The sequence below is a fragment of the Calypte anna genome, chromosome Z (genome assembly GCF_003957555.1).
Source record: "Calypte anna isolate BGI_N300 chromosome Z, bCalAnn1_v1.p, whole genome shotgun sequence".
Classification (NCBI taxonomy): domain Eukaryota; kingdom Metazoa; phylum Chordata; class Aves; order Apodiformes; family Trochilidae; genus Calypte; species Calypte anna.
Window position 1 is genome coordinate 8757936 of NC_044274.1, and position 27976 is coordinate 8785911.

Consider the following 27976-nt stretch of genomic DNA (forward strand, 5'->3'; position numbering starts at 1 on the left):
TTTCCAAAGCTCCCATCATGAGCTCTTTGCTTCTCGAGAGCAGACATGCTGGTGTGCTGCCTGACAGTGGGAGCCCAGCAAGGCTAGTGAATAATTGAAAGTTATTGACCTATAATAACATGGTATTATTGACCATAAATGATTTAGTTAAAGCACACATACACACACGCACACACCATCTCACGTGAAGGAAATGAATTTTGAATTCCCTTTGTCCAGCACTGCCTCAATGAAACCCGTCACAGGGTAGATGGGGGCAATTTGTCCTGGCATGAAATTCATGTTAATTGAAACAACATTTCTGATGATGATTTAATAAGATTCTTTGGTGAATGTGAACAGTACCTGGAGCTACATCCAAATTGCCCTGAGTCCTTACCCAAAGCCCTGTGAGGGCGTAAACCTTTCCTGAACTTCTGCAATGTTCACAGATTTTAAGTTTGAGAAGGAGAATTTTCATCAAGCATCCTGACCCCTGCCATAAGGGGACTAGGGATAAACTAGGGACTAGCAAATGATAACAGCACCAATAACCTCTCATCAAACCAGAGCACAACATTTAGGGAGAAGGAAAAACATCCAGTTTTTATGTCAGACTTCCCACTCTAGTCTTATTTTTCATTCCTGCTGAGCCAGCTCTTCTCCCCCTATCCTCCTACCCCCGAAGTGAAAGTGCTGACATCAGCTCCTTTGGAGCTACAAAATGCTGGTTGCCCTGCTGGAAAGCCTGCTCAGGGCTCATGCCTGGCCTCAAGTCTCTATCATCTGGTTGGATCTGCAAGGTCAGGCATCCCCATTTCCAATGAAACCCCAATAACTTCGCGTGCCTGAATGGAGCCCCATGCAGATGTCTGGGCTGGGGAGCTTGGCTGGGTCAGATCCTGGGTCAGATGTGAGTGATTGTTAAATTAAGCCAGATTTGTGAATGGGATATAATCCCAGACACTGGCACAGCTGCCATATGCCCTCCTAAGATGGCTGTGCTTGTGTCAGGATCTGAATTTTGTGGCTGGTTCTTGTTATGCAAAGCTTCTGCCCAGCTTTTGACAGATGAAACTTTGCAGCTTGGACCTGTTCCTGATTATCTATCAGTGCTTAACAAACAGCCCTAAATAGCTTCTCATTAGCTTTGTGGGTGCTGTGCTTTATATAAAAAATAGCCAGGATAGCTGTGCCTGGCTTACTTTGTTTTTCAGGGTCAGATGTATCAGATAAAGGATATCTTTGGCCTCAGATTTGCCTGACTTGAAGCTCTTGAGAGATGATTCAAGAAAAATATTTTTAACTCTTGGTGGTGCTGACCTATGGTATGAAGGCAGCTGTGAACTGGCATTTACAATACAGAAGAATTTCAAAATGGAGGGATTTATTCACTTACTTTTCCAAGTGCAGGGTGGATTTTTCCAATTGGCTCCAGCATGCACCTGAAGCTTCATCATAGTCCAAAGGGTAGACACTGTCTGGAGCCAAAGGTGCAATTCAGTTTGAGTAATGAAGTAACTTTTGAGTACATTTTAAATACCTAATGAAGTAGGTTTCTCGGAGTAAATCCTTAATTTTTCCATCTAGGAAACTGGGTCTGCATAATTCAGTTGTATAAATTTAGGCAGCCAAGGGCTCCCTCTGGAGGTCTCCAGCAGCTCGTTTCTCTGCGTGGGTGAGGCCAGGACCTTACTTCAGGAAGACATTTCATGAGAATCTGTTATTCAAGTACAAGCTAAACCTTTTCATTAAGGAAAAAGGATAATAAATATTAAACTAAAAATAATATATCCCTTCCAAAAATTCCAGTTTTCCTTCCAGTATCTAAACTGGGGAGTAGAGCTAAATTAGGCAGTAAGGCCAGCTGTAGAGAAAAAATTGAGTTTCTTTCTGAAGTCAGGTAAGGGACATGATAACCAAGAATATAGACTCCTTGTCTCTAAAAATTGCTGTGGCCAGTGGCAAAAGTGTAGTGTCTCATCTGTATGTGCTCACTGTTGCTTGCTTGTGCTTACTCCTGAGACCAGCCCAAAATATCTGACTACAGCACTACATGACACCAATGTCCAAGATGTCTTCCAGCTCTGTCCTTCCTTCCTGTCTGTATAATTGACTATTATACTGGTATTATCTCTGCCTTGATACCTTGGATTTATGGAGCTTCTAACAAATATAAATTCCCCATTGCACGCACCCCATTTAATCAAAACCTTGCTGGTTTAAGCAGTCTGCTTTATTAAATTACCAACCTATGAAGCCATTAACTCAATTAGAAGCATCATTTCTGTAGTCTTGAACAACCGAAGAGTAATATTGCAAGTGTATACGTTATGCCGAGTATGGCACGTTATAATAACACTGAGAGCTTATATAGCATTTTAGAACTTTATAATTTTGTAGTAATAATATCTAATTAATGCTTACAATGGGCCCACAAGGTAAAGATTACTGTCTAACCCCTTTTCCCATGGAGGAAACTAAGTAGGGAAGATGATGGGTAATAGACTTTGAAAAAGAGTTCAAGGCCGTATCTTTCCATACTCTGCACTCACAGTAAGTAGACTTTAGAATTTCCAAATTGTTCCTTTTCTTCTGAGAAAATCAACCACTGTCTTCCTTTCCTGTCTCTATAAGGTAATGTGTAATGTGTGATATCTAAGTTTATTATAAAACATCTCTTCCTTTTAGAGAAGTAGGTGGGCCAGGGAGGGATACCTCAAAGGGATGCAGACATCTTACAGGATCAGGTTACACCTATTACCCATGAGCACCTTTGGTAACTACCTTTAGTGTTTCTTGTGGTACACTTGTCCTTTCAGGAACTGAACAGGCACTGTTTCAAAAGTCAGTGCCAATTCATGGCTACTATTTCCCAGAATCTTTTTAATCCAAGGAATTTTACTTTTCACTGTCCAGGTAGAAACACACTCACAAGTTTACCTGTGTCACCTCAGTTATGTGACCTGACAGCAAATAACAAGAATGGTCACAGGAGCTCATCTAACCAGACCTGAATACCTACCATATTTAATGCAGAGACTGCAAAGATAAAAGGGTTCAGATAGGAAAAGTTGTTATATACAGGGCACATGAATTATGGCTAATAGCACCTTTGCAACACAGTAAGTGGCAGAGATCTAGTGGGAGAGAAATATCCAACACTAACAGCAGACCTCCTGATGATCTCAAATGATTCTTACCATGACGTATTACATTTCCTTACTAAGTAAACCAAACAAAGTGCCAGGTCCACCACACAAAAGAAACAATGAGCTGCTAACAATAAGAGCAGGTGATAAATGTAAGGATTTTGTTTAAAGATCTATGTATGTACAGTTTTACTTTACACAATTTATGAAAAGGATTTTCATTGTCTTGATTTTTCAGCAAAAGTTCTTCTTTTTCAAAAGAAGTTTTTCAAATAAGTTTTATATATATATATTTTGCTAAGTTTTGAAAAGTAAAACGTGTAGAAGTAGAGACAAATAGGAACAAGAACTGAATTTGTCTGAAATGACAGATTTAGGATTAGTATCTGCTCTATGCAAAGAGAGAGGAAAGAAACAGCTTAAAATGATGAAAAGCAAATAATACTTCTAATAATTAACATTACATACTGTAAAGCTGCATCAATCATCTTGATCAATACTGTTTTATATGATAATAGAAATAAAAGAGATCTTATTTTCAAATATTCATTTTCTTTGAGCTGTATTTTGAGCATTAAGCATTTTCTTTCCTTTTTAGATCTTAAATTCGTGCTTAAAAGTTGTTTGGGTACAGAAGCCAAGATTTTAAGGAAAACACCTTTAGTCAGAAGACTGATGGTAAAGCACCAAAAGCCAGAAACACTGGCAGTGTCTGTATGCAGGTCTAGTTCTTATCTTTAAATACAGAGATATTTGCACTGTACCCTAACTTAAAGAATTAATGAGTAGTTTATTTAAAGTAGATGATTAAAAAAACATATTATTCTCAGTGGTCATGGCACCAGTCTATCTCATTTCATATTACACTATGTAGCACCTAATTCATACTGCAGAGAGAAAAAAAAGTACAATGTGGCCCAAATTTTCAAATATGCTTAGCACCCAGTGGACCAAAATCTTTTAATTATCTGTCTGTGTATTTGAGAACACCGTGCATTTGAAACAGAAGGTTCCTTAAAGAGTGTGATTTCTTGCTCCCCCCTCTCTATGCTTTCTTTTTTTTTATACTCTCAACATCACATCTTGAGTGTATTTCTCTGCTGTGATGCTTTGATTTTGGAAGGAGAGTGCTAGAAAGCAGCAAGCCTTGTTCCCCTCCATGATGGTTCAAATATGTCAATGCTGCTTAGTTTTCCTACGGATACACACAATAAAATCAGACCCCGGGAGTTCAGTCACATACTGTAAAAAAGGTTAATGGCTAATGCCACCAGAAAGTTTGTAGCTGAACTTCTAGTGGCTCTGATCAATGCTCATTTTTAATAAAATGCTACAGCAGAAGAAGGAGAGGGAGGGAGGACAATATAGTTGGATAACTTGTTCCTTCTCAGTGAGGCTTCTCTAGTTTGCCCCTTCCAACTTTAACCAAGCTAAACATGCTATGCAAGCAAGTGAGGGGTTCAATCTTGCAGGCAAGTGAAGAGCAGATGGGGGTGAGAAGGAAGGGAGTAAAGAACTTGGCGCTATCAGATGTGGTGCCAGAGGTGGCATGCTGCTTCTGGCCACTAACAAATGTGGACAGGTGAACCTTTACACCAAATCAATCATCATATTTATTCTAATTGTATCGTAATAGTCCCCCAGGAGCTCAGTTCAAATGAGCTTGACATTATTAAAATTTTAATGCCCAGTTTTCATAGCTGAATGAATATTTAAAGGGTATGTCCCAAGCTTAAGTTATGATGATGAAGAAATTAATGGAATGTCTTGTTTAATGCTTTGGTACATGTTGATGCAACCAAAAAAAACCAAAACAAAACAAAAAAAAAACCTGTGGTTTTTCAGAAAAGAAAGGCAAGAAAGGCATTATTTAGGTATAATTAGAGGATGAAAAAATAAGCAAGACATTAGTATCAGACATCTCTCTTGTTGGATAACTCTCAGCAGAGAGGAAATATCATTTGGGAGGGATGAAAACAACGTGCAGTTAGACCAGAAGAGAAGCAGGCTCCCATGAATGACAGATAACAAACAAATCCTGGGAGTGTCTGACCACATACCTACATGGTATTTTGATCTTGCTAGCCTTTGCTGGCTGGAACAGGCACAGAAAATAACCTTTGTTACCCAGCCAGGGTGTTTGTTTATTGTAAGTACCAAGATCAACTTTGAAGGATGGCATAATTAATCAGCAATACTCATCAGTCTGGTAATTATGTTATAGATAATTGTCAAAACATAGGACCAGATGATAACAGTTATACATTGATGGGGGTTAGATCCTTTTGCACTGAAGGGCCTGGTTTTGTATTGACAGAAGCCTTCACAAGGAATTATACTGCCTCTGAAGATCTAGAATTTGTAAAGATTACAGGGTTTTGGTATTCTAGAGTCCCATACTTTTCCCAATTCAGGAAATGATTGAGAAGATGGGGATACTTGTATTCTTCCTTTTTGAGAGCTGTACTAGTATTTGCAAGGTTCCTGCTTGCACTTATTCACTCACTGAGAACTAACTTGGGTGGCTGGATGGCTTAAATTCCCACTCTCTAATATACATTTTCTAGCTGTGAAAGAGGACTGTGGAAAAAGTTAATGCTTTAAGTCCTTTTACAGAAGATTTTCTTTAAAGGAGCACTGTCAAGATTGAGATAATCTTATTCTTTCCCTGAGTCTTTCCTTGTTTGTTTAGGTTTTTTTAATTTTTTTTTTCTTTTGCCAGCTCCTTCAGGAACTGTAGCCCTGATCCAGTGCACAGCTAAGGGGTTTATCTTTAGGCAAGGTTTTCACACATCTAATTTAAGGTGTGATTTCAAATCAGTTTACATAAACCAGTGGGGAAGGTAACACAGCTGCTGTGGGTTTTTTTGGTGGTGATGGTGTTTTGTTTATTTTTTCAAAAGGGGTTTACTTCATGTTATGCTAAAATAATTAGACAATATTTGTTCATTAATAGAAGTGAAAGGAGGGCACATCCATGTTACTTGTATCCTGATAGGGATATGTCTTGAGAAGGAAGCCCCTGTGCTTCAGAAGTGTCATGGCATCCTACTTAAAACAGGTTTCATTTTGGTCCTCCTGGGGTACAGGTCTGAGGTGATGAACTGCTATTGTTTATCCTGCAGATGACCTTGTGAGGAGGCAAATAAAGGCAGGAGGAACACGTTACCCTTGAAAGCTCGGTTAGTGTTGAGGAAAAATTACTTTCTGGCTCAGGGTGGAGCTAGTCCAGTACCAAGGAAAACTCCACTTGCAACCATAGCCTTGCGATAACTTCTTCCACTTCCTGGGTAGGTTGTGCCTGAATTTAAGTTCTGAGGCTACCTACATATTTACATCCATGAGAGAGCTTTTATTTCATGATTCTGGCAGTGGGTGAGTGCAGCTAGTTAATTTACACTGCTTACTCAGTTGTTTGTTAAATGGCAGTGCTGTGGAAAGCATTTCTCCATGGACAAAGGGGCTGGCTGTGGTTCTTATCTTTGTGGCCAGGCATAAAAAACCATAAGCACAGAAGGTCTAATCTTCTTGGATGGATGGTGGCCAAGCTCCTTTTGCACTCAAAGCACTGAAGTCAATGGGAGCTTGGCCTTGCCTAAAGTCTGCAGTCAAGCCAAGCAGCCATTAGTGTCAAAGGCAGACTGTGGGTCTTGCTTCAGAAGAAGTGATAAAGGCTTAGAGAGGGAAGAGCACAGCAGGAAAGTGCCAACAGCCAGAGGTCATGGGCTCAGGTTAAGGAAAACATAAAACCAGATATTCATCTTTAAGTGAGAGGCAGGGGTTATGTCTATAATGCCCTGAGTTGTACATCTGTTTCTCTGGCCTGCTTGCCTGCTCCAATCTGATCCATGCTGAGGACCCCTCTGGCCTCTGTGGTAAGCACTCAACACTCACAAAACCAGGATATGCCCCACATGCAGAGAAGGCCCTACCCTTCCCCTTATCTGTTCTTCCTCACCAAGGCAGCTCCTGAGCATACCCCAAACTGTGCCTCTGCCTGGATGAGCACCAGCTTCAGGCAGTGCTGGACAGCCCCAGAACAGTCCAATGTGGAGAACACCTGTAGAACAACTCAAATGGGAGTTCAACCAGGCAATGCAGGCATAGATAAACATACAACCAGAAACAGACAAGCTGCCTGCAGGTTGTCACCTAGATACCATTATTTCTTAGCCATACTGGGTAGTTTAAGGCTATCTTGGTTGCATCTATATGGACTACCTTATGTGTGATTTATGCTGTTGCTCTTTCCTGAAAGAGTTTGGGATCACAATGTCTAGGCTAAAAGAGAATGTATTTGCTTTCTACTAAATGCATGAAGAATTGGCTAATAGAAAATGCCAGGGACAAAGAACAATTTTAAATAAAAGGTGGTTTGTGCCCATTTTAAAATTGGATGCGAATTAACTGAAATAAACTTGAGTGGGAAATTAGAAGAGAGGTGAGACTGTGGAAAAGCTTCTTCCTACTGATATTAGGGAAGAAGGGAGGAAAGGTCAGCAAAAGATTTACTTATTTTATATTAGAACTTCACATTGTGATTGCTCATGATATCAGCAGGGAACTAGATTTAATGAGCATGATGTCCCTTCTTGACTTAGACATCTGCTGTCAAGATACACAGATAAATAGACCTTTTTATATAGCTGAGTATCACTGGTGGACTCCTTACGTGCTTGAGCATACTCATGGAATGTCCAGGAACTTATCACATATATACAGGGTCTGGGACCCCAGGCACATTTCCCAAGCTAAAATCAGCATCCACCATGACCCCTTTTTTTCCAGAACAAAAAGGTCAAGTTCACAGGCCAGGCAAGACCCATAAGTGCAAATAAATACCTGTCTGGATGATGAGGGCACAAGCACCTTAGGGCACACAAGGATTTGTTGAATCAGTTACATTTTATTCTCTTATTAACAAGGTCAGCTGTTTCTTCAAACTCAAGCCCAAACAGTTTTGTGGGGAGAAAGTTTTGGATTTGAAGCCATAGACTTCTGCACATGAACCTTAACTGAACTTAAGCCCCCTCCAGATTCATCTATATACACAAGACAAGTGTAAAGATGAATCGATAGTTAGACAGATGGATTATAATGTGTTTTATATGATATATAGAAAATACTCTCAGAGTGCAGGGATGGCCGGCAGCAATCATTCCCAGGGGTAGGCACCCAAGCATTGACTGATTTGTAAAGGTCAGACCCTTCAAGATTTTTTTTCATCTCTTACGTTCTCATTTCAGGTATTCTCATCTATTTGTGTACATGTTTATGACACACATCTTGACAGGTAGGAAAGAAGGTTGCAGGGAGAAATTAAGAGTCCGCTAGCCAGATAAAGTTTGGGATAGAGTCATTTCAATTAATGCAATTCATTACTTGTAAGTTCTTTCTACAATGCAGACCAACATGTCTTTTTTTCCAACCAAACTTTCTAAAATATTTCCTCTCCCTACACTTTCATACTCTTTCATTAATCCAACATTGTACCAATTTGTACTGCTCACACAAAAGTATGCTCAACATGTATTCACATAGCAATTCATGCAACCACAACACTTCCCTCTCTTCCCATGGGACAGGTTTTTGCTCTTTGCCTTACAGCTTCGACCCATAAATGAAGAAGGCTGGCTGTGTAGCTAGCCATGTTGAAGCAGATATCCACATTTTGTAATATTCACTGAAATTGCCCCAAGGTTAGGATCTAGGCCCTCACTTTTTTTCTTTCTTCTGAGAGTGGAGATTGCTTTGGATTCACTCTTATGGCTACCTAGTTTAGATCACTGTAATTCAATTATGTCACTCAGAATCAAGCACAGAGTGATTTACTTGGACTTTGCAATTACACACATAGAATTCAATTGTAGGTGATTTTCTTGGCCTTTCCAACTTTGACACTAATATACTTTGCATTTCCTTAGGGTCTTCAATCACAGCAGATTTTGATGAGTGCTTTAAAACTTATGAACCACTCCAACAAACACATTCCTTCCAGTACATTTAGTCACACAAATATCAATGTTGACTTCAGAGGGATTACTATTGTGTACATGGCAGATTCCTCAAAAGTTGGCAGAAGTGGAAAAAAGAAATTTCACAATGTTTTGGGGGAGGTTTATGAACAGAAAAACTTTTCCCACTAAAGAAGAAAAAAATCAACCATTCTTTCTGGGATTTTCAAGGTGGTTATTAAACTATTCATACCTCTGATTAACATCTGAGTTATGTCATGAAATAACCAAAAGTTATACGTCATCTTTAGGAACATTCTTCTGAGATGGGATTTTCTTCCATGAGAGTAGCCAGCATGTACAGAATTGCAGTAGTGCCAAGTCATCATTTGCTAAGATTTTCTAGCTCACATCACCACCCTGAACATTGTGATTAGGCTGCAGTAGACTTTCATCACTGCTGGAGAGAGTTAATGTCCATACAATACCAAGCACAGAACATGATTGAGCAAGAAGATTCTGTCATTTGAGACTGTATCTGCCCACATAATTTAGGCACAGAAATAACTAGGCATTTGTTGGCTTGATTGGCTGGTTGGTTTGTTACCACCTGCATTTAGACACATTTCCTTCATCAGCCACCTTCAAGGTACATTGGGGGAGCTTTACCTTCACTATACAGAAAGAAAGCCGAGAAAGAGATAGAGGTAATCATATGACCTAATTAATGTATAAGGCTGGTGTGGAGCTGGAGGCTTATATCTCTGCATTCTACTTCGTACTAGCCTGGCTCTCTGGAAATTTCAGGGAACATGGACAATAGAGTATCTTTCCTTACAGTTTTTGATACAAAACCTCAATCAAATCCTCTAATCTGTTCTGAGGGAGTATTCACACTTCTTAAGCCCTCTAAGGAAGTGTGGAAAGAATATTGTTAGATAGATATTTACTATGGTCAACTTCCATGGTCTCATACATCACACAAGCTGCAGAATCACTTTTTGTCACCTGAAGTGGCTTGTTCCTTCAGTAAGTCCAATGGATTCTCCTTAACAAATCTCTCTTCTGCCTTAGACACCGTCTTCTTAACCTTCAGTAACATTTCAGTGATCTTGAGCATTTCCCACTTCTTCTCTATTTTCCATCATATCTCAGATCATATTTGAAGCTATTCAAGGTGAATTCATCTTTTTTTTTTTTTTTTTGGGTTGGTTCTTTTTAATTTTTGATTTGTTTTGGTTTTGGTTTTTTGGTTGGTTGGTTGGTTGAGGGAGTTCGTTGGTTTTTCCTTTTTCATTATTCTTATTTTTGCATTTGGCTCTTCTCAAGACTAGTAGAACTGTAGTCCTGGCTAGAAACTCCAAGTATATCAGTGACTAATGAAAACGTGCATGAGACAGGGAAGAAAAGGGTAGTAGGAACAGTGAGAGGAAGAAAGATGGAGACAGTGAAAAATCTGCTGTCTCTGCTTCCTACTCTTCTTTCCCAGGTGATCCTTCTACCTGCTCTAAATTAATATCAAAGCCAGAAGGAACAGAAAAAGGTTGGTGGGAGAGAAAACGACAACCTTAGGGGAAAAAAATCATGATGCGGAAAAGTGTCTGTCCCCTGTCTAATTCTTGCAGTGGCCTGTAGCTGATGGTGCTGAGAAAAATACAGCAGCAAGCTCTGACATTTCATTTCTGTGGAGAATTGAAAAAGGGCTTGCTGTAATTCATCGCTTCTTGTAACTCAAACCCTTTTTGACAGGAGTACCTGCGCTGTCTTTTAACGGTGGCACCATGGTGGCTGTAATTGGACATGAAAAATGATGTTGCTTTTCTACTTGCAGGGAGTATTGAGGTGGGGGTAGGTGGGGCAAGTGGCAAGTCGGTGTGAGAAGATGACATCTGGCATTATTTAAGGGGGTTGGTTTTAAGCAAAAGAAAGGAAAAGCTAAAATGAAGGGTATGAAGTGTAACAAGTAGGATGATCTTGTACAAGGTGGGCAAAGGTGATAGTAAAGGTGTTTTTTAGAAGAGGTGAACGTGCAAAGGATCAAAAGAAAATGAGAAGGATGATGCAGCTGGAGTTCCAACTCTTCCATGAATCCAAGTGCTTATGGCACTTGTGGAAAAAAGACCTGAAACTTCTCTTCCTGAAATGCAGCTTAATCGCAGCTGTTATATGCCCAATACCCAAAACTTTGGTTTGCCATCCTCTGGCCACCCATTTGAAAACTGTCTCTCATATTTCATAGAAACACTATTTTTTTAGAAACACTAATTTTTTTGGCTCCTGTATAAATCTATTTGTGCCTCAGTAGTCCTCAGCACACTTCTGTTTTGGCACTGCTGTTGCACAAGGCACTTCAAAGTTTGTCATTAAACTTGACCGTAAATCATGAGTGGGAACAAACTACCTGTCCTCTTTTATAGTGGTTTTATGAATATTAGACATTCTGGAACCATAATATCTGGAATCCTCACAATTCATATAGAGAATAAAAAAAAATTAGTCGGTTCTGAAAGGATAGGAGGGATACTAAAAAGAAGGTAAACTCTTTTTTGGTTAACTAATAGTAAAGAAGTATACCTCTTTCATAGTGACAACCCAAGAGAGATAATCTAGAATAAGGAACCATGATCATATTTCAAAGGCAAGCACATAGAGCATCCATGGGCAGAGGAAAGAAGGCCCATTGTGATGGACAGAAGTGTAGCACATCCCTGAGGAAAGTTTAACAGAGTTCTTCTAGTCCACCCACCAGTTCAAATGCTGGATCAGTCTACCCGGGTCTTTTCCCATGTTGTCAATTGTCTTTTGAAGACTTCTACTGGTAGGGATCAATAAAACCTTTCAGCCACATATGTAATTCCCATGATCCCTTGTCAATTAATTAACCCATGGTATTAAGTTTAACAGATAGGCAAATCATCTTTCTCCTGTCACACTCTCAGGGTCCACCAAGACAGAGCAGCTACTAAAGGTGTCCATAACAATATTCCCTTAACACTATTGAGCAGACTGAAGTATAAATTTTGGGTTCTTTGCATTAAGCTCATGACAGTTCTTACCTAAAGTATAACCAGAGAGCTTGAACCTCTGGATTTCCTTCTCCCAAGAAGACATTTTCCTAGACTGAGAAGGGAACATCTTTCTGCCATTTTATTTCCCCACGTAGATCTTCCATGTTCCTTGTACCAACTTCTTGCTCCCAGAGTGTCTGTGTTAAAAAAAAAAAATTAAAAAATCCATAGACAAAGACTGTAAACTTAATTATTCTCCTCTAATTTCTTCTCCCTATAACTGGTGTCTTTCATGTCAAGGTGATCTCAATTTGTATCACAGGGTCTGTGCAGGCAGCACTTTCTGTTTGGTCTATAAAAAAATTGTCAAATGTATAAATCATAATTCACATTAAATTACACTAGCCTTTTACTTCTTAATTTCCCCAGCTTTTCCTTCCTCTCTCTTATTTTTCTCAACCTAAAAAAAATTACCCACAAAATACATTAGTTTCTTCTCAGTTTTGCAAAATTGGCTGATAATTTAAAAATCATCTTCTGAAAACTAACCACTCAACAACAAGAAAACCTCTGTCTAGTTTTTCTAAAGGCTGGATCTGAAACTTACTTGAGCTCACTGGGGATTTTTGTGGCCTTTATTAGGCTTAAGATCAACACCTACACTGGTAGATTTATTTAGTGTTCTTCGTTGCAACGTAGTGTCCATTTTGGACTCTAGGCATTGCCTCTCAGGGCTCTGTGCAGCACTTCTCCTCAAAATTCCTGGCTATTGTGACTATTTATTTTACTGAATGCTGGTGATGCAGGTTCTGATTATCTTGGAGTGAGCATCCAGGACCCCTGACCACCTTCCTCTGACCATGGGAGTTATATCAGCCATCGTGTCCACATAAGGAACCCACAATTTGTAGTGTGAGTGCAGGTGTCACAACTTAACAGCTCTCAAGTCAGACCATGGTACATGGATGTTGTCAACACCAACCTGCTGTAAACCCAAACCAGTCACAGTGGTTGAGCAGCTGGAGGAAGTCAGAGCATAATAAATGAGAAGTTTGGCTTCACTGTCCCGTGTATGAGTGCCAAAATGGGGTTCGTCTCACTTAACTCTAACTGCATAAACTGCTTGTGTGATCAGTGGAGAGGAACAGGCACTGCAGAGGACCATCCATCCTTTTTATTTCAGCCACCAATCTAAAGAGCATTTTAGGATTACTCCTATTAGAAGTTTGGAGTTACATGACATAAGTTACCCTCATTTATGTGATGTCAGATCTTTAGGTCTGTTCACATGTCATTACAGGACCCTGATGGTAGGGTGTCTATTCTGCTGCTGCTGCTAAATATATTTCCTCCAGTCCTGCTAATATCTTGTGATATGAGTATGACAAACAGGTCTTTACAGTTGTGGAAGCAGGGGCTGATACATGGTTTATCCAGTACCAGATTCTTTGTTGGTTTTAGCACTTCAGCTCTCTGAAGTTTGTTGGGTGATAGTCATACATGAGAGTAGAAGCTGCTCAGTAGTGTCTGGAGCCATTGATTCTCCTTTTTCTGAGTGCGAGTCTAACTTTATGGCGAAGTACATTTTCCTCTTGAGACAACAATGCAGCACGATCTGCTAGGCTCTCCATCATCTTAACCTAGTTGTCAGCCAGCTTGATAACTTTTTATTACTAAATATGCGTGCAGAGCAATTAGAATAAATCTAAATGATTATGTACTACTTTCAGAAAAAATGAAATTAGGGGGAAAAAAAAAGAAAAAAACTAAGAGCCTTGCTGCCCAGATGCAATTAGCCATCAGTAAGAGAGGGACAGTATCACCTGGAGGCATCCTGTGACACACACCACCCAGTTTGTGCTCTGACTTTATTGGGAAAAAATGTCTTGTCTTCTGACTTTCTGCTCCTTTTGATGCCTGTTTGAACTTGTACTTTCTTTACTTGCCAAATCTAAAGGATCATTTCATTTCACTCAGGGGTAGTCACACAGAGAAAAATATTTTGAATAGTCTATCTGCATAGCATATGCTTGAAGTGACTTGGAGGAAAAGGCAAGGAAGGGCTTTCAACTGAAAATCTCAGCTGGTTCTGATGTAATCCATATCTGCAGTTATTAACACAAGGGATATGTGCTCATGCCTGCTCATCAGATGCCTACATCATGCTAGGCACCATCAATGATGATGATCATGGGTATCTATTGCCCTCCCTCCTGGGAGTGAACAGCTCTGGGGACAGTTATGGTCCCCAGTGCTTTTGTTGAGAGAGAGGAATAAGTCAGAGAACAGAAATCCTATTCACAGCACAGTGGAAGGGTTTGTATATTTGCCCAAATTCTGATGTGAGATAGAAAAATGATGTTTGAAAAAGCAACAGAAGGAGACATTTTGATTCATATCCTACTCTTCTCCACTCTCCAAATAAATAAATAAATAAATAAATAAATCTCAATAACAAGCACTCTTACAGCACATGGACTAACCAAGTCCAAATTGTATTCCCCTGCTATGAAACCTAGTCTGCAATGTTAGAAGTGACTGTCCCACTGAGCTAGCAGTGGAGGTAGAATCCGCTTTTCCATTTTTTTTCAACATGACAAGCTCAAGAAATCTCTGCAATTAAAGTTTCGCTGATCCTGATATTCTGACAAAGCATTTCTACTCTGATACAGCATTGTCTCAATTGGAAACTATTAAAATTTATAAAGTTGTGTTTAAAATTTCATGACCTGTGTGAAATGAGTCAGAGCCCTCTCCTGAAGTAATTCAACAAAGCCCCTGTCAGGTAAATGGGATGACACTGATTTACCTGAGACCAAGATGCAGCTGCTACCCTGCTGTTACTTCTCTGCTTACTAACTGCTCTACTCATGGAGAAAATTCTGGTGCAAACTATGATGCATGGTAAAAAAACCAAAGCAAATGTATGCTATATGAATGTTTGGTTCCACCATTAATTGTGGGTTTCTCTTTGCTCTCCCTTACAGATGAACAGGCCTATCCAGGTGAAACCAGCGGACAGCGAAAGCCGAGGAGGTAGTTGACTGCATTGCTTTCAGCCACAGTACTAAGTATAATTGTTCTCTCTGGCTTCTCTCAGGCAATGTGCTGATCAATTAGTAACGTAATCACTGCCAAAGAAATTCCCTGTGCAGCAAAGATTCTCTTTATTAAATCTCCTTTATTTCATCTCACTTTCCTCATATTCAATTATTATTTGATTTTAAAAGGCAGGCAGGTGCCAGCAATTGCCTGGGAAACAAATAACTGCCTCATTAAAAAGTGAAGCATCAGGAGCTGACTTAACAAAGTTTAACAGCAGTGACAGCAACGTAGGATTTTCAGACCTATGTTGGGCTGAGCTGCAGAGGTGTTTAATTTGGTTAGGATTAAGCAGTTATTTTATGATTTCTCTGACCATGCTGTTTCTGTTTGGACTGAAGCAACTCTGCATTTGGAAAAAAAGCTAATTCTGGTGTAGCAAAGTGTTCTACACCTGTATCAGCTTATCTGGATAAACCTCTTGTGGAAACTGAAGACTTCTCTCAGTCCCAGGGAGTTATTCAGGATTTGCACAGGTGTAGCTGAAATCAGGATCTTGTATTTTGCTTTTCTATCCTGCACAGTGGATTTGGAAGGCTTTGCTAAGTGATTGTTCAATAGATCACCCGTGATAAGGTGTTTCCTCTAAAAGGTTTTCTACCAGAACTGATGTGGTGATATTTCACTGTACTCTTCTAATAGTGGCCTGTTTGTCAGATCAAACACGGAGCTCACTGAGAAAGTGTGCTGTGGTCCATTATTGCTGACAACATTAGCATTCTGATTTTTTCTTAATATCTGTACACATATATATAGGCATATGCATATATATATTATGACATGGTGCTTCCTTCTTCTCTTTCCCTATCTCTACAGGGAAAAAATAAAGTCTTTTACATATATTGCAGTAAAAACAAAAGTTCTTATGCATCATATAAATGTAGGAGCAGATTTTGTCATTTAGTAAGGATGAGGCTCTTAGATGTGTGAAAGCTCTTTAATTTCCACCATAGATGTAAACTCTTCTTCATTTGTGGGATGAATTTCTTTGAGCTGTCAGTGGAAATCCCCAGCAACAACTACTTAAAAGGAGTAAAATGCCTGATAGACAAAAGTCACTGAAATTGCATTCTTTTTTCATTTGAAAGCTTTAGATTCCAGAGGCTTTGCTTGCGTCAGTGTGAGGCTGAAACTCTCCAGTGACTCAAGTCATTGGAAGACTTTGTACGTAGCTTGTAATTGAACGGCTGGTGTTACGGAGTGGTGAAACCAGCAGGTCAACAGGAGCTCTGTAAGGAAGGTCTGTGTTGCCATGTAATTGCAGAGCAGGAGAAGAGCTGAGTGCTGGAAAAACTCCAGAAATCTCAGAGATAAATATTGTACTTTTCAAAGTCCACATAAAGTAAATTCCAGTGAATTTGTCCAATACTGTGCAGAAAGTATTTGATGGGCTCTGTAATGGCAAGCTCTGCTGTCAAGGGCCACAGCAGGCTTCTGACCTGCAACAAAGGCATGTCACATCATACAGAATTGTTGGGTGTTTTTTAACAGAACCAGGTCAATTTGCCCCTTTCCCTTCCCATCTCACGATCTGGCTCCGTGTCTGAGTAGGAGTGGGTAAGCCATGGGCAGTTGTCAATTCCATTCTCCCAGGGGAGAAGGGAAAGGCTCAGCTGCCTGGGCAAATGAGGGGACATTATGCACATTCCAGTGAAGCCTGTGCCGACAGCAAGAGTGAAGGGCGGTCCTTTTGTCTATTTAATTAGACATACCAAAAAATAATAATTAGGCTGGCCAATTTGCTTAGTGCGCCTACAGGGTATGTAGCTCCCAATCACTCTTTTTTCTTTTTTCTTTTTTTTTTTTCTCTTTTTTTTTTTTTTTTTTTTTTTTTAATGCAAATCACTAGTAGAGAACACATGCCTGGCTTTCTGAGAAGGGTTTTCAAACTCTTTTGTGAAGAGCAGCTGCTTTCAGGAGGTTTAAATAGCAAAGGCCCGTGGTAAAGTTTTTGATTCCACATTATCCAGTGGTTCCCTACCCATTGTACTTGAGATTATTATCAGCCCAACACACACAAACCTCATCTTTTCCCACCCTCTTTGCTCTCATATTGCTCCCATATTCTATTGTTAGTTTTCATAAGGCCAGGGCCAGGTGAATACAGTCATCATTGGTGTGAAAGACACGTTGTCCTAATTCCCCACTGACAAGCTGCTTCTGGACTGGTGATGTTTCAGGATGGCATTTCTCAAGGGCAGCTATGGGAGAAGAGAACAACTGGGGCCCAAGGGAGGCACTGTATGAAAACTTACATTCTTTGTGAGACCCACTGGTTAAAGTAACCGGTAAAGTAAAGGAACAGAAAACAGAATGCTAAAAAGGAGACTGTGTATCTTAGGAGCACATCAAAAGGCTTCATTAGGGCTGGAAGATAAAGGTCAAATTCAACAGCAGAGAAACTTAAGTTGTAGTTTATTATAGCTCATTTATGTATCAGGATGGGATGTGAGGGAAGAGCAGGGCTTGGAAGATGAAGAAGCTCTTCTGCACAGCACAAGACTTTGTTCTGCCCGAAGCCCACAGTTTTAATGCATCTCTGTCATCTGGTTTATGGGAAATATTAGTGCCAGGCTCAGGTATCAAAGAAAAAATGCAGTGCTCTTTTAAACTGTAGTTTGCAAGAAGGCTTTTACTGGTAAAGGGGAGCAGTATATCTGAGGAAATGAGATTGTGTTTTCTATAGGGACAAATGCCTGCATTTTTCTAAAACACAAATGTTTGACTTTCCAGTAAGTTCTTCAATAACCCAAAACTTATGGTAGTTCAAAACTTCCCCCTGCCAATCAGATTCTGCTCAGTATTGTTTCCAGTTGTTGTGAGGTCTGGATTTGGTTGATCTTTAATCCTTCCTGCCTCTTGATTTTCAGTTGCACCTAAAGTGGGTGTGCTAGCATTTAGTGTGTCTGAGTGACAATTTAGACTATCAGACCATATAGGCTTGGGGCAGAATTCAAAATGTTGCTTGGCACAAAGTGCACGCAACCTAACAAAATGGAAATGTTGAGTGCCCTTTATTAGTTTTCCTGGTTTTGTTATTTTGTTTGTTAATCTCCATATTGGACTAGGAGCAAGACAAAGAGTGCAATCCTTTTCAATAAAAATTTACATTTTTTACATTTGCCTAATCTCACAGGAACTAGAAATGAATGTATTCTCAGTACATTTCTGTAGGGAAAGAGTCTAAATTAATGGAAAAAAAATTCATTTTCCCTTCCTGCCTGTCTGCGTGTGTGTGTGTATAGTCAAACTACAAAATATCACATAGAGGTATTTATTCTACAAAATACTTCATGAAAGTTCAAGTAAGTGATCAGAAGGTCAGAGTCCTTTGACATTTTGTAGAGACTTTAGCGGTAATGGAACTGATAGAATATGATAAAGAGGCAACAATTCTGTCTGTCAATCTGAAAAATCAGAATATAGCTCTAGCTCTATTAAGGATATCCTAAAAACTCTCATTGGCATTTTCGTTGTCCAAGTTTTAGCTTGAATACCCAAAAACTACTTCCTCATAGACTATCATGAAAATGTAGTCCAGTATGTTTTTAGGGATGTAAGCTATAACCCTATATTAAATTCTGCACAGGAGAAATCCTAGTTAATCTCATAGAATTCTATCCTCTTTTCATCCTGTTGTTGATGAACATTCTTGTTTCTGTGTCTCCTATTGAGCTCTAAAATTAGCCTGTTGATATCAATGACTTAAAGTTTTGTAAACTTAGGGTAAGATTTCAAATCTGTTCTGTGGTTTGGGGCAAAAGTTTGCAGCCATTTCTTATTTTACCCACAATATCTCTATCTCTCACTAGACAACTCTTGCTGCAGCTGGTGGAGTTAACCTATGATAAACGCAGCCCCAAGGTCCCACTAGGTTGTACAGGGAATAACATTTTTTTAAAGAAAAGGACTCTTCTGCTACTCTAGTTGCACTCTGTTAGTGATGCTTAGATGCTCCATTGCTCCCACATTCCTCTCAAAGGACAGACGAAAGTCTGTAAAGGAAGGCATGCTAAGATGCACACAGAGTATTACCTAGGCCCAATCTTAATTTCTCTACCAAGAAACAATTCACATTGGCTTTAGGGTCTTCCTGAACTTTATGGAAGAGATACAAATGTTTCCTGGACTGAAGAAAATAAAAAGACAATGTCCAAAGTCGTTTAGGGTTGAATGTCTGCAATGTTCTGCAGAAAAGTTGTTGAGAGATTTACAAGAGAGCCTGAAGTTCATTACATGGCAGTGTTTTCTGCATTCAAAATTTCACAAATCTACTAAAGCTTCTGTCTGAACTTGTTCTTTCTTGAAAATCTGTTTATGCATGTTTGGAGGAGATATGTGTAGTGTCTTTTTTTGTCTGTTGTTTGGGGATGTGATTGCAGCAGCTGGAAGGTTTGGAGTTCATATTTCAACTGCCTTGCATCACCTCTCTACCTGTTACTCAATGTGAAGGCTTTGGTTTATTCCAAATCCAGGGTAAAATATCCAAGCACTCATTTACAGTAAACAGTGGTGCCTTTTTAATTCACTGTGGTCTTTTTATTTTTTCTCTTCCATCAACTCAGTAACATTGACTGGGGCCAGAATGGCTTCTTCACACTTTGTAAGCCCTATTTTCTTCCAGGACAAAAGTCTGGATCTATTTCTTATTTCATCCAGGCCATTCATAATTCTTCCTAGGTCTCTGCTGCAGCTGGCAGGAATTAGCTGTGATGAACACCTGAGACCAGAATTCCAGTAGCTACTTGCTTTTTAGCTGTTTTCCATTTACCTGATTAGAATTCTGTGGCTTGTGCTGATGGTAAAAATCTTGCAGAAAGCTTCCCATGCAGGTACTATCCCAATACAGGCCTTTTAATGTGCCACAATCAAGCAAGACTGGTTGGTTTCAGCTTAGTTTAGCTTCACACTAGTATAACAATGCCACATGGAACACTTTCCTTCTTTCTTGGAAGCACTTTGCAAAGAGTAGTTTTGGTTGCTCAGACCTTTAGGCCAAGAAGGGTCTGAAGAACAAAGTTAAGGATAAATAAAGGGATAGAAATCTTGACAGAGCCCAGCATCTCCTCTTGTGCACTGCTGGAGTTTATACTATGCCTGCATGCAGAAAGTCCTGAAGTCCAGACCTGTGAACACAGCAAGGTTCTACCTTTGTAATTTTCATATCTTTCTTATTTCTGAGCCATTTGTGTTGCTTGGGACATCAAGCATTGTGGAATTCGCTGTACCAGCGATTCCCCATGGGCTCCAGAGGAATGGCTGTCAGAGATGCTGCAGTGTAGGGAGGGAGAAATGTCAATACCTTGAAGTGTATTTGCTTCTCTATATCTAGTCAAGGGCTGGGGAAGAAGCTGGGCCTAAGACCCCGAAGGCCACCTTAGATATTCCACAGACTTAAGCATCACTCTGCCCCTCTGCCTCTATGTCCTGGTTTTCTCACTATGTGAACAGGGATGCATTGAGACCAGGGCAGAATCAAGAAACTTGCCTGTATTTGGACAATATTCCTTTCTCTCAGTTTGGGTGAAGCCACAGCCTTGAAAGGAACAGCTGAGATTTAGACCCCATTGTGTGTGATGGAGCCTTCTACAGAAAAGCTCAAAGACACTGAGTTCAAAGGAAACCTGTCTATTGCTTTTTATTTCAGGTCTGAATGTCTGTTAAAATCTGTGGTGTTTTTCCTTTAGACCTAAGATAAACCTGATTTAGAAAGAGTGTTTTAGTACTCATGAAAATCTCTTTTTAGCTGTGGCTTGTTTTGGGACAGATTACAGTGAATGAGAAAAGAAAATCTCTTGTTTTATTGTGGAAATTCAGGATGGCATGACCCTACTGACAGCTGACACCCTGTTGTTCTCACAGGGATGTATTTTCAAGCAGGCAGAATGTACCAGCATGCAAATGGATCAGTTAATTCAAAGTGGCCCTAGATGACCCCATTCATGCTCTCCACTGTCTGGTAAAACTTAATTCTGGGGGAGAAAAAAGGCTCTGGCGGATCCTCATGTGTAGAGTTTTATTTTTGATGACTCTGCTGAAGGCTGATGTGCTCCATTCCACACTCGCCTGCTGAAAGAATATAAGGGACATCAAACTTTTGTTCACGTCTGCCCTTTCCATTGTGATTGAAATCGATGGAAGTGTGCCCATCAATAAGAACTGGAAAAGATCCACAGGACATTGTGTTCTAGCACATGTCCTTAGGACAACCTTTTAGAATCAAGCATTAAGGGAATAAAAAGAAAATAAACATATTGCACATTTTTCATAAAGCATCTGTAACCTAATAGTTTACTGCCAAGAAGGAGGAGAGCCTAGAGCAGAGCCTAGGGAGAGGCTGGGGAGTTCATTGCCTTGAGGTTTTGATGTTGGTTCTTTTCTCCACTACCACATGACTTTTGATCAGTTATGTAACTCCAATTCCCTTCTCCTTCTCCCCCTTCCTGCTTTGTCTGCTTAGGTGGTGATACACTTTTATTTGCTCATTTCTTTCAGCTAGTGCCTTTGGCATTCATGCATGTCAGGCTGTCAGTGTGACAGGGTTAAGACACCAGTGAAAGCCTGTAGCTGTATCCAAAATGATATGTACAGGACCAAAAATCAAGTATGGTGGATGATTGAGACCACCCACACTGCAGTGATATTCAGCGGTTTTTCAGCAACTGAGCAAGGATGGAAGAAGCAATGAGAGGAAGCGAGTGGAAGAAATAAAAATTGCAATGCTATAAAAAATTCCACCTTTGTAAATACATCTCAACCTCCTAGGTGAACTCAGGGACACATTACAATCCTAGTATCTTTTTTTAATGTAAGGGTTGCTTGTCAATGGGTTTTTATACAGCATTAATAATACATTTATAGATACTCTCCACAATTAATTGCAAAGCATTTATGGCACTGAACAGTTAGAATGCATTATGATAATCACTCCTTGTGCATTGACTTTATTGTAAGGGTTTTGCTGATCGTTATAATTGGCTTGTTATTACACAGGGATATAATAACACCTCTCTGTATAGTAGTTTATAGCACATCAATAGCAAATGCATTCCCTTTATTGGAAGCAATGTGCATTTTATTAGATATATCTGAAAAAGTGCAATCCATGTAGACAAATGAAGTTTCTAATGAACTGTCTCACAAAAGAGTCAAAATAACCAGACATTTATTATGTATTTTTCTATTGATGAACTTGAAGTCATGGTTCCATGGTCATTTCTTTAGAAACAGCAGGCATGGTCTGCTCTTCTTTTGGAGAAGCCTTTGGGGGAAAGGAAACTTATATGCTATTTTTCTGCCTCTTGAATGAAGTAAGGGCGACTGATGCTCACACCCTACAGATCTCATTTGCTTGTTGAGATTTTCCAAGCTTCCTTCTTGTACATCTGGTCTGACATACACAAAGGATCAAAATGTTCTCACACTGAGTTCAAGCCCAGCTCCATCAGCAATGATGAACCAATATCACCCATACAGTCAGCAGCGAGTTAGGCATGAGGAGCTTGGTGTTGTCTTTATTCCTGCTGTGTGCATGCATTTCTGCATTTTACCAAAGGATATTTTAATGAAAATGCACAAGCAACCCCTGGGGAAGACCTGTAATGCATGATATCTAATCTCTCTCTCCATGTCAAAATTCCTTTGCTGTTGATTGCTGTAGCAGGAAGGTGGAAGTCTTAGCAGAGGTCTGGTAGAAAACAGGGTGTATAGACGGATGATGAAGAGAAGGATTAGTACAAAGGAAACTAAGGCATCTGGCAGAAAACTTACTTGCTGCAGGTCACTTAGGACTGGGATAAAAGGAGTCACGTTTTACAGTTAACAACAAAAAATACTACAAGTTATCCAAACTTACTGCCCTGCTTGCCATCATTGCTTTGGCTGTGAAGTTCATCTCTTTCTGGCAAGTTAGGGCTGCATGCATCTGACATACAAATGTGATTAAGGCATATTTCTTTACCCATCTAGCTCTACCTGTGTTAATTTCCAAACACCTAAACACTTTTAAAACCCTATGTCTAGATAACTAAGCTTGTTTTTGCCAGTTCTGATGCAGTTCATAAAGTTGTCCTGCTGCCGAAATTATTGCCAGGGTGTAAATGGACTCCAGTGTTCAACACATAAGGCTCTGTGCCTGATTCTTATTTTCCTCCAGTTTAATGCATGCTTGCAAAGACCTTTGACTTTAGAGTTATCCGGGTTCCCTCTGAAAAGTGAATTTTAGTGTTATACAAGAGCTAGGAAATGTCTGGACTCTATTCAGTACTCTCATCTGTCAGCACATAGAGGTTACAATTGAAGAATTTAAGGTAAAGCTGGCTCAACCCTGCATTTTCTCACTTCTCTGAGTGGGAATTTCAATGTGAAAAATCCTGTCCCCTTCTTGCTGAGATTCCAGATTACAGCATCACAGCTTGCAAGAAGTTTTGAGACTCAGGAGACACTGTAGGTCAAGAAAACTTTTCCCCAAGGCATGCACAATATTTTCCAATTGCTATATATATATTTTGCAGCATGTATGTTAAATCAGTTTGGGAGGTAGAAAATCCCTATGCAAATAATTCAGCTCTCTGAGTAAACTCTATCTAGTGCTTTTACCCAGAAATTGGGCCTCTTAGGAGCCTTGGACTTACGGACAGAAGAAATTTTAAATAGGGCTTCTGTGCCACTGTCCTAAAAATGTTATTTCAGCTGGGATTCAGTTTACCCAGCTGAAGTACTTAAATATAGTCATACAGTCTAAGTTAGTCATCTAGTCCCCTTCTATGGAAGTACCAGGAGAGAGGGAATTCCAAACTGTAATTCACCCCATCCTAAGACAGATAGGATAAATGGTTCTTGGAAGTTTCCCTTTTCTCTCTCTCCACTGAATTTGAAATGAACCTTTGGCAATTAACTCATATTTAGATATCGTGCTTTTAGACACCTGAAGAGAGGTAAGATGAATCACAACTTTCACCTTTGCATGCTGCAGTTTTCCATCTGTAGCATATGAATGATGATACTTGACTTTTCTAAAACCCCAATTAAGATCTATGAATAAAAATTGCTGTATGAAACCTATGGATCACAGGACATGCTGAGGTTTTTGTCCTAAAAAAAGGAAGGCATCTTACTCCATTAATGTGTTTGCTTCACAATGTCAGGGGAAGAATATGAAGGGTTGTATCCCAATCAGCCTGAGTAATAGAGATAATATGATCAATTTTAAATCCTTTTTAAATTAAATTTTCATTTGAGTGTTTGGGTTCAGTACCATTCCCATCCTCATGCCTGAAAGTAAACTCACAAAAAAAAAAAAAAGCCTCAAATTAAAAACAGTGTAGAACATCAGTGTCTTTAAAATGTGTTTTCATAATTAAGAGAAATATTTTTTATCTTAAAAACCAGCTTGTTTTGGAATCTGTGATGGAAAATTAATATGGTCCCTTGAAATATCATTTGTAGAGAGGTAATTTTCAAGGCAGCACTGCACTGAAACATTTTCCCCCAGGAAGGATAAACAGTTGGCTTCAATTAGTGAAGGACTGTTTCATTTCTTTTCAGTTTTAAGGGCAGTCTTGCATCCTGATCCTGTGTGGAGGAAGAAAAAGCTCTTGCATGGGGCAAAAGGCTGAACACCAGAAGATTGAGGCTTAACTTCTTACCTTGACACAGATGTTGTCCTTGACCTTGAAGAGTTTACTTATGGTCAGGCTATTATTCTCACTTCATTTCTATCTGGAGACTAATATTTTCTTTGACTGTTTGAATAGATACATAAAATTGGCCCAACATCTAGCTCTGATCCCAGTTTCCTCCTATGAAATTGCATTGGTCCTGCAAGGATACATGCATTAGAAATTATTAAATGCTCAGGTTCTCTAATCATTAGCTCCACAGAAGTAACTTGGTTTGATAAATAGAGATGTTCAAAAGTGTCAAATGTGTTTCACTGCTCAAATCTCACATAAAGTCAATGGTCCTTGGGTATCTAAATATTCCCCTTGAAAATCTCCCCAAATCATGATAATCTTACAAATAGTTCAAGTCAACTTTGTGAGGATGGTTCTTGTCACTTTTACAGTGGAGCCAAGCCAGACCTGTTCCTGTAGGAATCATTGTCTGCTCATGCATGTGGGAACTGCAGCTCGAAATATTCCATGCCAAGGCAGGTTTGATTCGTAACACAAGATTGCCCAATAAACTAGAAGACTAGACTAAAAGAGTGTTCAATATCTCTGATGTATTAGGACTGCCCTTAGTGGAGGAATGCTTTCCTGTAGCATCAGCCTAGTATGCAGTAATTCATAGCTAGTAAATTATTTCCTGCCCACAAACAGCTGCATGAATGGCAATTAGTTCCCTCAAATATTTATTTCTTCTATCTCTTGAATCACTGATGAATGGCCAGATGCATTGATTATAAACCACAAAATATCAAGACTTCAAGCAGCCATCCAATCAACATGAAAATATATTGCTACCATGTAAGGTGCATTGAATAAGTTGCATTCTTGGGTCTTTTTTTGTGTATTTATAACGACTGTGACTATTAGTATTATGAATAGCTAATGGAAAGAGCTGTGGGAGACAGGGCCAGAACCTCAGGCAAGAGGGAATGAAGATAGTATGAGTTTAATGACTTTAGAGATTGGGCTGAACCAAAGCAGTCTCGTCACTCCCTGGATCAGAAATCTAATTATTTACTATCTAACTTCCAGCAGTGCCTGAGAGACCAGTTATGAACCATGACATCAAGTTCATTGTACAATACTGAACACCCTCTTTTCCTTAAGAGCTTACTCTCTAAAGATGAGACCAGATACAGTGTCTGGATGCAGACCTGCCAGATAGTGCTTTCCCAGATGTGAGAAAAAGCATTACTCTCGGTGCTCAGCTGGGAGTGAAACTAATACATCAGGACATGGGCTGTGAAGTTATGGTCTACTTAGGGAAAGGAAACACCAAGGAGAGCTTTCAAGCAAAGGTCCTTTTGGGGACACATCCTTTGAAACAATGTAAGTGGCATCCTGAATAACATATGCAAGACCACAAATATCTTAGTCTCTTTCTTGGCAAGGACCCTCCTTCTGCAAACTCATACTGTGTGTTCCAGGTTGGCATATTTGGTTACAGTTAAGGTGAGATGTCCATCCTTAGTGTAGAGGTTTGCTAGTGGAAAAGAAACAGAGGTTCTACAGATGCCTGAGGGACAACTGCACTGACAAGGACACCATTAGGCCACCATGGCACTTGCTGCAGGGGAGGCAAACCTAAGGTGCAGCAGGAATCTGGGGTGTAGGGTTCCTGAAATATTAACTGTCTCTTTACAGGGAACTCTTCAAAGGGGCCAGAGCCGCCTAGAACAAAACAAAGTTCAAACATCATGTCTTACAATAGAAATTCAAATCCTGATGCCAGTGTATTCTCTAGTGATTGTGATGAGCTGAATTTATCCCTGTCTCTCCTTGATCTCAGCGTGTGATCCAGCACTCTTCCCTGGTATCACAGGTAATGTGGTTTTTATTAGAGCCTGTAGTGTTTGGACCTAGAGAGGAAAGGCCAAAACACTGGAGCACTAGCCATTCTTCTGGTGTTTCTGGTTAGATTAAAAGGGAATGAATAGGTTTTAGATCTAGAAGGAATCATTAGATCTCATTTAACCTTTTGCATAAGCTGACTGTAAAATTTCACCCAGACATTCTGTTCTGAGACTTCTGACTTGCATTTGACTGAAGAATAAAGAAATATAGCCAGAGAATTACTCTTTTGAGGCTTCATCACAACTTTGATATCAAACAGGTTGAAATTGCAGAGACGAACTTTCTGAAAAGCTTTTAATCATTTTGAAAAACAGATCAATTAACAAGGATACTTTTTTGTGATACATTATATGTAACAACTACAGATAATAAGATATATTTTCAAACGAAAATAATTTGGAGAGAAACTTGCTTTTTGAAATAAATATATATGCCTCCCCTCTTCCCTCTACCTCCCACAAACAAAATCATGAGGGGCAATGTTTTCCTGGTGCAGAGTTTTCCAGGTTTTTCTAAAGAAACCCTAGAAAAGGCACAGCAGGGTAACAATCCTGAAGTTGAACAGGTGAAAATCTTCATTGTGCTATGGACAAAATGGAGTTTATTCAGAGTACTGAGAGGGAAATCACATAGAAAGTGAATATTCAAAGGCAAAGGAACTAATTTGCATGATTCTTTCTCTATGGCCCCAGATGAGCTGTGCTATCAGTTCCCCCACACCCCATTTCCATACCAACACAATTTTTTCTTCTCCTTGAGTTTCTAGCTTCCTAGTTTTCCCATGTGCCAAAAAGGTGAGATATTTCAGTGCTTTTCATAAAGTTATGCTGTCCCCATATGTTCTCTATAGGAATAGCTCATCTGCCTTGGCCAGTGCCCCAGAATTGGGCCTTATTGCATGTCGACAGACATTGTAGAGCAGTAGAATTTCTATGGGCAAATAATCAGGGAAAAAAACCCTTCATTTTGCAGACATTAGTAACATGCTGACCTTTAACAACATTGCAAGCCTTCACTCTCTTTTTAAAGTATTATATATGTCCTTAGGGGGAAAAACTTGTAGCTAGGGATTGAAATCAGCAGTGGATCATAATGCTGGCTGTGCTATTCAATTGCTCTGCTGTATTTAGGATCCATTTATTTCTAGCTATTTTTTTTCTGTCTTGAATCTAAAAAAAGAAGTGACCAGGCTGTCAGTGACATGTGATTAATAGATTGCACCTTTAGAAAAGAGTTAGCAGAAGGAGATTAGCATT

General features: G+C 39.6%; 1 protein-coding gene across 50 annotated transcripts in view; it reads left to right on the forward strand.

The window, feature by feature from the left end:
* Positions 1-27976, forward strand: part of CELF4 (CUGBP Elav-like family member 4) — a 618876-nt gene that overhangs the window by 382443 nt on the left and 208457 nt on the right. For 49 of the 50 annotated variants that reach the window (XM_030467206.1, XM_030467167.1, XM_030467190.1 and 46 more), the window contains one exon: positions 15081-15129. In XM_030467206.1, the coding sequence (XP_030323066.1) occupies positions 15081-15129 (49 nt within the window). Of the gene's footprint in view, positions 1-15080; positions 15133-27976 lie in introns of those variants that run through there. The other variant, XM_030467183.1, reaches the window with a different exon arrangement.